Genomic DNA, 12914 nt, shown 5'->3' with positions numbered 1-12914 from the left:
TACAGTCTCTCCTCCTCTAACAATCATACAGTCTCTCCTCTAACAATCACACAGTCTCTCCTATATCAATTATACAGTCTGTCCTCTAACAATCATACAGTCTCTCCTCCTCTAACAATCATACAGTCTCTCCTCTAACAATCATACAGTCTCTCTTCTAACAATCATACAGTCTCTCCTCTAACAATCATACAGTCTCTCCTCCTCTAACAATCATACAGTCTCTCCTCTAACAATCATACAGTCTCTCCTCTAACAATCATACAGTCTTTCCTCCTCTAACAATCATACAGTCTCTCCTCCTCTAACAATCATACAGTCTCTCCTCCTCTAACAATCATACAGTCTCTCCTCCTCTAACAATCATACAGTCTCTCCTGTAACAATCATACAGTCTCTCCTGTAACAATCATACAGTCTCTCCTGTAACAATCATACAGTCTCTCCTGTAACAATCATACAGTCTCTCCTGTAAAAATCATACAGTCTCTCCTGTAACAATCATACAGTATCTCCTGTAACAATCATACAGTCTCTCCTGTAACAATCATACAGTCTCTCCTGTAACAATCATACAGTCTCTCATGTAACAATCATACAGTCTCTCCTCCTCTAACAATCATACAGTCTCTCCTCCTCTAACAATCATACAGTCTCTCCTCTAACAATCACACAGTCTCTCCTCTAACAATCATACAGTCTCTCCTCTAACAATCATACAGTCTCTCCTGTAACAATCATACAGTCTCTCCTGTAACAATCATACAGTCTCTCCTCTAACAATCATACAGTCTCTCCTCTAACAATCATACAGTCTCTCCTCTAACAATCATACAGTCTCTCCTCCTCTAACAATCATACAGTCTCACCTGTAACAATTATACAGTCTCTCCTCTAACAATCATACAGTCTCTCCTGTAACAATCATACAGTCTCTCCTCTAACAATCATACAGTCTCTCCTCCTCTAACAATCATACAGTCTCTCCTGTAACAATCATACAGTCTCTCCTGTAACAATCATACAGTCTCTCCTGTAACAATCATACAGTCTCTCATGTAACAATCATACAGTCTCTCCTCCTCTAACAATCATACAGTCTCTCCTCCTCTAACAATTATACAGTCACTCCTCTAACAATCATACAGTCTCTCCTCTAACAATCATACAGTCTCTCCTCATCTAACAATCATACAGTCTCTCCTCCTCTAACAATCATACAGTCTCTCCTCTAACAATCATACAGTCTCTCCCCCTCTAACAATCATACAGTCTCTCCTGTAACAATCATACAGTCTCTCCTCTAACAATCATACAGTCTCTCCTCCTCTAACAATCATACAGTCTCTCCTCTAACAATCATACAGTCTCTCCTCTAACAATCATACAGTCTCTCCTCTAACAATCATACAGTCTCTCCTCTAACAATCATACAGTCTCTCCTCTAACAATCATACAGTCTCTCCTCTAACAATCATACAGTCTCTCCTCCTCTAACAATCATACAGTCTCACCTGTAACAATTATACAGTCTCTCCTCTAACAATCATACAGTCTCTCCTGTAACAATCATACAGTCTCTCCTCTAACAATCATACAGTCTCTCCTCCTCTAACAATCATACAGTCTCTCCTGTAACAATCATACAGTCTCTCCTCTAACAATCATACAGTCTCTCCTCCTCTAACAATCATACAGTCTCTCCTGTAACAATCATACATATTCTAATAACATATCGTCTGTTCCCCTGCCTCTCCTCTCGCTCTCTCCATTTCAATCTCTCACTCTCCAGTACTTTGTCTCTCTCTCTTTATTTTTTTCTCTCTCTCTCTGTCTCACTCTGTGTCCCACTCCTTTGACAGTGTTTTCTGTGTTTTGTCTGTCAACCAGAACTCATAGCAGCCAGCCAAACACCAAATCTCTCTGCTCTAGAGGGAACCAGTCGATCACTGCCATAACACACACACTGCCAGGGAAGCCAGGCTGCGCTTCTCATGATTTCATGCCACATTAGTAGAGAAGCTTTCTGGCTGGGAGAAACATGGTATGGTGTGTGTGTGTGTGTGTGTGTGTGTGTGTGTGTGTGTGTGTGTGTGTGTGTGTGTGTGTGTGTGTGTGTGTGTGTGTGTGTGTGTGTGTGTGTGTGTGTGTGTGTGTGTGTGTGTGTGTGTGTGTGTGTGTGTGTGTGTGTGTGTGTGTGTGTGTGTGTGTGTGTTACTGAAGGCTAGCTGGCTTGGAGGAACTGGATGCTACTAAAGTGTTTAAAGTTCACTTGAGGCCTGTTGACTCTAGAAAATTATCTTAATCCTGTCAGGGTCTTGGGAACACTTGAAACCTTTTATCACAAGACCAACATCCAACAGTTAACGTCAGCTTATGGCAGCTGATTTACTGCAACACAGACATAACACAAGCCGTTATCTAGGTAAGTTGGCTGGCGAACGATAACTAGCTGACACACAGAACAGTTTGTGTCATGCTTTCATTAAGGCAGTTGTTTTAAGCTGACACATATGACGCTGTAATTATGTACATCCAGACCTCTGTTGACCCTGTGGGCTGGTTTATTTGGTTCTTTATGAGTTAGCGTTAAGCCTTGAGAGCTACGGCAACAATATCTTAAATCTAAGGATGGGGAGTCTGGAGGGGGTTGGGAGACGGAATTACCAAATAGTGTTATAAATGGGTTGATGGAGAATGTAGGAAGGGGGGAGGAGGAAGGAGTCAGTGAGGAGGAAGGTGTTAGGGAGGAGGAAGAGGTTAGGGAGGGGGAAGGAGTTAGGGAGGGGGAAGGAGTTAGGGAGGAGGGAGGAGTTAGGGAGGAGAAAGGAGTCAGTGAGGAGGAAGGTGTTAGGGAGGAGGAAGAGGTTAGGGAGGAGGGAGTTAGGGAGGAGGAAGAGGTTAGGGAGGAGGGAGTTTGGGAGGAGGAAGGGGGGGTTAAGAAGGGAGTTAGGGAGGAGGGAGTTAGGGAGGAGGAGGGCATTAGGAAGGGTGAAGGAGGAAGGAGTTGAGGAGGAGGCTATTGCTTTCAGACCCTGCCCCAGGGGCTGAATGGGTGCAAGATGAGAAGTAGAAAGAGACACTCTCCCTGGGAAGGCCTTTCACTAGGAACCTGTTGCTGCAGATGTCCATTCAAAACCCAGACCCAGCTGAAGAGAGAGCGATATATAGAGACCACACTCCTGCACTGAAAATTGAGAGAAGAGCAAGCCAGACTCCATCACTAAAAATTGAGAGAAGAGCGAGCCAGACTCCATCACTGAAAAGAGAGAAAGATAGAGCAACCAGACTCTTTCAACTGAAAAGAGAGGAAAAACCTCCACATTGCTGCTCTGAAAGCCACAGAAAGAAGGAGAGCGACATAGAGAGAGACCCAGCCTGAAAAGAGAGAGAGAGAACAATGGGTGCTATTGTCAGGCCTTAGTCCCTTTCACTGCCGTTTCTCCAGGCTCCAGACTCCTGCAGTAGGCTATCTGTGAGTACATCTGTAGGGCTGACGTTACCATCCTCTCCACTCAGACACAGAGAGGCTCAGGGAAACTACAGATCCACTCGGCACGGAATGGACGTACTGTAACAGTAGCCTACTGAAGTCTGGATGCTAAGCTAGTTTAGCGCTTATTGTGTCTATTCTCTTCTGGGTTAGGGTGTGTGGCTACTGCTTGGGATCTGGTTGGTGAGTCGATCTTGTTGCTTGTGTGTGCGTGTGTGTGCGTGTGTGTGCGTGTGTGTGCGTGTGTGTGCGTGTGTGTGTGTGTGTGTGTGTGTGTGTATGTGTATCAGTGGTGTATTAGCGCGACAGTTAGCCTAGCGGTTGAGAGTGTACTCTGTGTGTTTTAACTTGAAGGTGAAAGTGAGTGTTGGGACAGTAATCGAAAGGTCGCTGGTTCAAATCCCAGAGATGACAAGGTGAAACACTGTTCATGTGCCCTTGAGCAAGGCACTTTACCCCAATTGCTCATGTAAATCGCTCTGGATTAGAGTGTCTGCTAAAGGACTAAAATGGGATCGAGTAAGGCTCTGTTTCTCTGTTTGTAAGGAGAAGATGGTTGGTTGTACGTTTTCACTGTGACTTCAGACAAAACATTGATGTTACATGACTGTGTATATATATATATATATATTCACTTCATATGATAATTATATACCATTCAGCAGATGCTTTTACCAATGAGACTTACAGTCAGTCATGCATACGTTTGACGTATGAGTGGCCCCAGCGGGAAATGAACCTACAACCCTTTGCTTTGCAAGCGACGTGCACTAGCAACTGAGCCACACTGGAAAGCAGTTACAATTGTTTTAGTAACACTTTCCTTGACACACAGTGTAATAACAAAAAATGGCAACTTTGAAGATTCTCAAATATGAAATTTATTTTGATTTGTTAAACACTTTTTTGGTTATTACATGATTCCACATGTGTAATTTCATAGTTTTGATGTCTACAATTTAGAAAATAGTAAAAAATTAAGAAAAACCCTGGAATGAGTAGGTGTGTCCAAACGTTTGATTGGTACTGTATTTCGGTACTGGCTTGAGAACTAGAGCCACGGATGATGAAAGCAGAACCTCATCAGACTCTGATCAAGGCAGCCAGAACGCAGGGTCCTCAGAAAGAGGCAGTGAGGAGGACGTTAAGAAGTCAATGTAAGTATGTAGTATACAGTATGTTAGTATTGGTATTCGAACACAGCTCTGGTCCTCCTACAGTAAATGAACAGTCTGTTTTATAAGAAACGTTTAACAACGGAGCACTTCACAGACAGCAAGCAACAGCATCATGGTGAAAGAATGAGCTGGGCCATAGATTAATAATATGTGGAACATAGTTGATCGAAAAGCAACAAATCCTCTTCGCTGCTGAGACTTCCCTTCATAAAACCTACACTCACTCATAAGCAGGCAGTGTGTGTGTGTGTGTGGGGGGGGGGGGTTCTAAGGTAAGGAACAGTAGGAGCAGACAGAGAGACAGAGCATCTGAACTCTGAACTTTCTCTACTGCTCAGCCTCCCCTGTACACTCCCCACTATCACACACAGACACACAACACACAGACATCTGTCTAAACATGGTTGATTCTATCTCCCACTGCCAATGCAGGCACCACAGACATGTCAAACATTCATAAATACTCTCCTTGTTTTCCCATAAAATAACCCCTTTAAAGGAGCTTAACAATGACACAGCAGACTAATCCAGTATCTGAATATCACTGTGTGGTAGTGTTTACGTTACAAGTAACACACATATTTGCTCATTGCAAATAAGTTGACAGGAGGAGAGCCGCAGGATGTCTCCATAAACTGTGACGTTCCAAGCAGATCTGTAGTTAAGACTTCTAAGTGATAGGTGAGTGAGGAGGCAGGTAGCCTAGTGGGTGGGGTAAGTGCGTTGGGCCAGTAACCGGAAAGGTCGCTAGGTTAAAAATCTGTCGACGTGCCCTTGAGCAAGGCACTTAACCGCAATTGCTCCTGTAAGTTGCTCTGGGTAAGAGCATCTGCTAAATGACTCGAATGTCAAAATGTAGAAAGACACATGAACTAACTGTTATCAGCTTAATTGTTTTCATGTTTGTTATTCTTGCCTCATCTCGTGGTTGAGACCAGTGGTAATCATCTCGTGATAGTACTGTCTGCCTGCCTTGTCTCTCTGGTCAATGGGAGGACACAAGGCATACATGCAGGTCTAGGGGCTATGGAGAAATACCTATGTTGAAATAGCAGTGCTGTCTGTGTGTGTGTGTGTGTGTGTGTGTGTGTGTGTGTGTGTGCGTGTGTGTGTGTGTGTGGGGGGGGGGGGGGGTTATGCCAGTGTACTTGCTCTCTCATGATGTCAACTGCTCTCCTTTGAAGTCCAGAATTATTACATTATTCAACCCAAATCCCTATGAAAATCATGAATTAGTTATTGTATCGTAAGAGTCATTTTATTTAATGGCTGCCTTTTTAACTGAGCTCTGTTTCTCTCCTCTCGGCATTGTGACCTTCGAATCAGTCATTTCTGCTTGTCCTGCTTAGACTACTCACTGTGTGTACATTTTCTGTACCACAGGAGTTTGGTGGCACCTTAATTGGGGACGATGGGCTCGTGGTGATGGCTAGAATCAGTGGAACGGTATCAAATACATCAAACACATGTGTTTAATGCCATTCCATTTGCTCTGTACCAGCCATTATTATGAGCCGTCCTCCCCTCACCAGCCTCCACTGGACACAGCGGTTCATGCTCGCAGTGCATATGCACACACAGACACACACGTAAAAACAAACGCACCTCTTCATCCTGTATTGTCAGCTGGTTCGTTGCAAACAGAACCAAAGTGTTGCTCTGCTTTCAGTCTGCATCAGAAATGATAATATATTTTCCCTACATTGAAAATGTCCTTTTTTTTATGTTTAAATGAAAGCAAGCAATTGTCAGCATTGATGAGAGGCTGGCACTGAAGACAACAGGTCATTCAGGATACACACAAGAGAGAGAGAGAGAGAGAGAGAGAGAGAGAGAGAGAGAGAGAGAGAGAGAGAGAGAGAGAAGAGAGAGAGAGAGAGAGAGAGAGAGAGAGAGAGAGAGAGAGAGAGAGAGAGAGAGAGAGAGAGAGAGAGAGAGAGAGAGAGAGAGAGAGAGAGAGAGAGAGAGAGAGAGAGAGGAGAGAGAGAGAGAGAGAGAGAGAGAGAGAGAGAGAGAGAGAGAGAGAGAGAGAGAGAGAGAGAGAGAGAGAGAGAGAGAGAGAGAGAGAGAGAGAGAGAGAGAGAGAGAGAGAGAGAGAGAGAGAGAGAGAGAGAGAGACCCAACATATATTATTCAGCCGTTAATCTGATTTTGTTGGTTTATAATGTTTTGTGTGTCGTGTTGTTTCAGCTTTACGACAAAATCAACACAAAGTCATCTCCCCAGATCAGAAACCCCCCCAGCAATACTGTACAGAGGGCCAAGGAGGTGAGCGCGCGCACACACACACACACACTCACACACACACGCACACACTCACTCACTCACACACACACATCACACACACACACTCCCACACGCACACTCACACACACGTATACACACACTCACACACACACACTCACACACACACACACACACACACACACACACCACGTACACACACATTGATACAATATTGTGTTATGTGCTTGTCAACCTGCTTGTGTATAAGACATTATTCATGATTGATAATGACGTGATCAACTGTGGATCACCGCACGCTGCTTCATAATTCCCTGACCACACACTCCTGCTTAATCCACACGGCTCTAGCCATTAACACATCTCTCTACTATTCATTAGGTTCACTTCACAAACAGCACCCTATTTCTCATGTAGTGCACTATGTTTGACCACAGCCCTATGTGGCTCTGATCAGAAGAAGTCAAAACTGGTGCCCACTGTGTGGAATAAGGAATCTAACTCTTCACTGCTGTTATCTACTTCGGCTTCTGCTGCTGTTTAACATTGGGTCAAGCTGGCCTGAGGTCAGTGTTTGAAGGAGTTGAACCTCCTCTCCTATAACCTCTTTAGTTTTTTCCTCAAAATAACAACAACCTCATAGCTATGTGTCACCAGCTAGGTAACAAACCTGGGTGTCCACAACACAAAACTCAATACCATGTTAGCCTTCTGAGCTAAAGGCAGCCGTTAGGCTCTGGGAGCTTACATGAATCTTCAGGTTTCAGGCAAGGTTACTCATCAACCACCTCCACTACATAAGGACACATGCACGGCTGTCCTACTGGGACATGTCTTATGACAACCCCAGCCAGCTTTACATTAGGATATAACTGTAACGTGGTGTGATGTGAGAGCTACACCCCAGTAAAGCACGGTGGAGGTGAAGTGGAGGTGTAGAGAAGGGTGTAATTGTGTAGATCAGTTGGTTGAGCATGGATCTCGCAAGGCCAAGGATTGTGGGTTCAATTCCCACTGGGGTCATGCAGCAATATATGCACGCATGACTGAAAGTTGCTTTGAACAGAAGTCTCTGTTAAATGTCGTGTATCATTATAATATACACTCAGCAAAAAAAGATAGGACCCTGTCTTTTCAAAGATCATTTGTAAAAAATCCAAATAACTTCACAGATCTTCATTGTAAAGGGTTTGAACACTGTTTCCAATGCTTGTTCAATGAACCATAAACAATTAATGAACATGCACCTGTGGAACAGTCGTTAAGACACTAACAGCTTACAGACGGTAGGCAATTAAGGTCATAGTTATGAAAACGTAGGACACTAAAGAGGCCTTTCTACTGACTCTGAAAAACACAAAAAGAAAGATGCCCTACTCATCTGCATGAACGTGCCTTAGGCATGCTGCAAGGAGGCATGAGGACTGCTGATGTGGCCAGGGCAATAAATTACAATGTTTGTACTGTGAGACGCCTAAGACTGAGCTGGTTCTGTAGTAGGACTGGTTCTATAGTAGGACTGGTCTTATAGTAGGACTGGTCAGCCGATTATTATTTTTTAATGAACAAGATGAAGTGGTAGTAAATATAGAAGGTGGCCATTGGATCCGGACAGTTTTGATCTACTAGACTGTTAAACACTGAGGCTGTGTTCCATTCCAAAAGGTTTCCCCCTAAAAGAGAGGTGGACAAGAGCAGAAGGGACAACTGTTTTGTAATGGAATGCAGCCTGCGATCGAATCTTTTCTACAAACATACAGTCTTTTCAACAAACACACAGAATCTGTTGGGTTTTGTTTCCCACTGTTAGTGAAGCTAATCCACAGTCTGTTGGATCACTCCTGAGCTACACACACACACTCAGACACACACACACTCACACACACACACTCTCTCACACACACACACACACACACACACACACACACACACACACACACACCCGCTCACACACACACACACTCACACACACACACTCACACTCACACACTCACACTCACACACTCTCACACACACACTCATACACACTCACACACACACTCAATCACACACACTCATACACACACACTCACACACACACATTCACAAACACACACACACACACACACACTGGCAAGACAGACTCACTCTCTCTCACACACACTGGCAAGACCGACTCACTCTCTCACACACACACTGGCTCGACAGACTCACTCTCTCTCACACACACTGGCAAGACAGACTCACTCTCTCTCACACACACTGGCAAGACAGACTCACTCTCTCACACACACTGGCAAGACAGACTCACTCTCTCTCACACACACACACACATACATAAGACACACACACACACACAGCATATTTTCCAGATATTTGTTGCCTAGACTGTAGTGTTGGACCGTTTGGCTTCCTCTATGCACCATTAGTACCAAACAGGCTTCACATACACTGGTACATAGTGTTTGCCTCTAGCTTGCTGAATTCACACACTCTCAATCTGACGGAGGAGGAGGGAGGGATGGGTATGGGTTAGACGGAGGGAGGGAGGGATGGGTATGGGTTAGACGGAGGGAGGGAGGGATGGTTAGACGGAGGAGGGAGGGAGGGATGGGTTAGACAGAGGGAGGAGGGAGGGAGGGATTGGTATGGGTTAGACGGAGGGAGGGAGGGAGGGATAGGTTAGACGGAGGAGGGAGGGAGGGAGGGAGGGAGGGAGGGAGGGAGGGAGGGAGGGAGGGAGGGAGGGATGGGTTAGACAGAGGGAGGTGGGAGGGAGGGATGGGTATGGGTTAGACGGAGGGAGGGAGGGAGGGAGGGAGGAGGGAGGGAGGGAGGGAGGGATAGGTTAGACGGAGGGAGGGAGGGATGGGTATAGGTTAGACGGAGGGAGGGAGGGATGGGTATGGGTTAGACGGAGGGAGGGAGGGAGGGAGGGAGGGGTATGGGTTAGTTATGGGTATGGGGTTAGACGGAGGGAGGGAGGGGGGGTGGGGTGAGGGAGGGAGGGAGGGAGGGATGGGTATGGGTTAGACGGAGGGAGGGAGGGAGGGATGGGTTAGACGGAGGAGCAAGGGATGGGTTAGACGGAGGAGGGAGGGAGGGAGGGATGGGTTAGACGGAGGGAGGGAGGGAGGGGTTAGACAGAGGGAGGAGGGAGGGAGGGATGGGTTAGACGGAGGGAGGAGGGAGGGAGGGATGGGTATGGGTTGGAGGGAGGGAGGGAGGGAGGGATGGGTAGACGGAGGGACGAGGGAGGGAGGGATGGGTATGGGTGGGAGGGAGGGAGGGAGGGATGGGTTAGAGAGAGGGAGGAGGGAGGAGGGATGGGTATGGGTTAGACGGAGGGAGGGAGGGAGGGAGGGATAGGTTAGACGGAGGAGGGAGGGAGGGAGGGAGGGATGGGTTAGACAGAGGGAGGTGGGAGGGAGGGATGGGTATGGGTTAGACGGAGGGAGGGGAGGGAGGAGGGAGGGATAGGTTAGACGGAGGGAGGGAGGGATGGGTATGGGTTAGACGGAGGGAGGGAGGGAGGGAGGGGTATGGGTTAGTTATGGGTATGGGTTAGACGGAGGGAGGGAGGGGGGGGGAGGGATGGGTTAGACGGAGGAGGAAGGGATGGGTTAGACGGAGGAGGGAGGGAGGGAGGGATGGGTATGGGTTAGACGGAGGGAGGGAGGGATGGGTATGGGTTAGACGGAGGGAGGGAGGGATGGTTAGACGGAGGAGGGAGGGAGGGATGGGTTAGACAGAGGGAGGAGGGAGGGAGGGATTGGTATGGGTTAGACGGAGGGAGGGAGGGAGGGATAGGTTAGACGGAGGAGGGAGGGAGGGAGGGAGGGAGGGAGGGATGGGTTAGACAGAGGGAGGTGGGAGGGAGGGATGGGTATGGGTTAGACGGAGGGAGGGAGGGAGGGAGGGAGGGAGGGAGGGAGGGAGGGAGGGATAGGTTAGACGGAGGGAGGGAGGGATGGGTATAGGTTAGACGGAGGGAGGGAGGGATGGGTATGGGTTAGACGGAGGGAGGGAGGGAGGGAGGGAGGGGTATGGGTTAGTTATGGGTATGGGTTAGACGGAGGGAGGGAGGGGGGGTGGGTTAGCGGAGGGAGGGAGGGAGGGATGGGTATGGGTTAGACAAGGGAGGGAGGGAGGAAGGGATGGGTTAGACGGAGGAGCAAGGGATGGGTTAGACGGAGGAGGGAGGGAGGGAGGGATGGGTTAGACGGAGGGAGGGAGGGAGGGGTTAGACAGAGGGAGGAGGGAGGGAGGGATGGGTTAGACGGAGGGAGGAGGGAGGGAGGGATGGGTATGGGTTGGAGGGAGGGAGGGAGGGATGGGTTAGACGGAGGGACGAGGGAGGGAGGGATGGGTATGGGTGGGAGGGAGGGAGGGAGGGATGGGTTAGAGAGAGGGAGGAGGGAGGGAGGGATGGGTATGGGTTAGACGGAGGGAGGGAGGGAGGGAGGGAGGGATAGGTTAGACGGAGGAGGGAGGGAGGGAGGGAGGGATGGGTTAGACAGAGGGAGGTGGGAGGGAGGGATGGGTATGGGTTAGACGGAGGGAGGGAGGGAGGGAGGGAGGGATAGGTTAGACGGAGGGAGGGAGGGATGGGTATGGGTTAGACGGAGGGAGGGAGGGAGGGGTATGGGTTAGTTATGGGTATGGGTTAGACGGAGGGAGGGAGGGGGGGGGAGGGATGGGTTAGACGGAGGAGGAAGGGATGGGTTAGACGGAGGAGGGAGGGAGGGAGGGATGGGTTAGACGGAGGGAGGGAGGGAGGGGTTAGACAGAGGGAGGAGGGAGGGAGGGATGGGTTAGACGGAGGGAGGAGGGAGGGAGGGATGTGTATGGGTTGGAGGGAGGGAGGGAGGGAGGGAGGGATGGGTTAGAGAGAGGGAGGGAGGGAGGGAGGGATGGGTTAGACGGAGGGAGGAGGGTGGGAGGGAGGGAGGGAGGGAGGGAGGGAGGGAGGGAGGGAGGGAGGGAGGGAGGGAGGGAGGGAGGGTGGGTATCTCCAAACTCTTTGGTCTTTCATAGGCTTATATCTACATTTCAATACAATGTTCTACAGTGAAAGTAATCTGCTTAGAGGGGTAACAAGTACACTGTAAACACCAATACAATGTTCTACAGTGAAAGTAATCTGCTGAGAGGGGTAACAAGTACACTGTAAACACCAATACAATGTTCTACAGTGAAAGTCATCTGCTGAGAGGGGTAACAAGTACACTGTAAACACCAATACAATGTTCTACAGTGAAAGTCATCTGCTGAGAGGGGTAACAAGTACACTGTAAACACCAATACAATGTTCTACAGTGAAAGTCATCTGCTGAGAGGGGTAACAAGTACACTGTAAACACCAATACAATGTTCTACAGTGAAAGTAACCTGCTGAGAGGGGTAACAAGTACACTGTAAACACCAATACAATGTTCTACAGTGAAAGTAATCTGCTGAGAGGGGTAACAAGTACACTGTAAACACCAATACAATGTTCTACAGTGAAAGTAATCTGCTGAGAGGGGTAACAAGTACACTGTAAACACCAATACAATGTTCTACAGTGAAAGTAATCTGCTGAGAGGGGTAACAAGTACACTGTAAACACCAATACAATGTTCTACAGTGAAAGTCATCTGCTGAGAGGGGTAACAAGTACACTGTAAACACCAATACAATGTTCTACAGTGAAAGTCATCTGCTGAGAGGGGTAACAAGTACACTGTAAACACCAATACAATGTTCTACAGTGAAAGTCATCTGCTGAGAGGGGTAACAAGTACACTGTAAACACCAATGCAATGTTCTACAGTGAAAGTAATCTGCTGAGAGGGGTAACAAGTACACTGTAAACACCAATACAATGTTCTACAGTGAAAGTCATCTGCTGAGAGGGGTAACAAGTACACTGTAAACACCAATACAATGTAGAAACAGAAAATATTTATTAGGCCAAACATTACTGTTGTATACAGTAGCATACAACAAAACCATAAACATATGTAAACCAAAAGTAT

At 47.5% G+C, this 12914-nt stretch overlaps 1 protein-coding gene across 19 annotated transcripts in view; it reads left to right on the top strand.

Moving 5' to 3' along the window:
• The window catches only part of LOC110504742 (peripheral plasma membrane protein CASK), a 245582-nt gene that overhangs the window by 180563 nt on the left and 52105 nt on the right, over positions 1 to 12914 (top strand). For 18 of the 19 annotated variants that reach the window (XM_090230389.1, XM_090230392.1, XM_090230388.1 and 15 more), the window contains one exon: positions 6862 to 6939. In XM_090230389.1, coding sequence (XP_090086515.1) covers positions 6862 to 6939 — 78 coding nt within the window. Of the gene's footprint in view, positions 1 to 3076; positions 3677 to 6861; positions 6940 to 12914 lie in introns of those variants that run through there. The other variant, XM_036975205.2, reaches the window with a different exon arrangement.

The sequence above is a fragment of the Oncorhynchus mykiss genome, chromosome 3 (assembly GCF_057628025.1).
Source record: "Oncorhynchus mykiss isolate SJ-2025 chromosome 3, ASM5762802v1, whole genome shotgun sequence".
NCBI lineage: Eukaryota > Metazoa > Chordata > Actinopteri > Salmoniformes > Salmonidae > Oncorhynchus > Oncorhynchus mykiss.
Note: the sequence above shows the minus strand (reverse complement) of the source record. Positions and strands in the feature narration are given on the sequence as shown.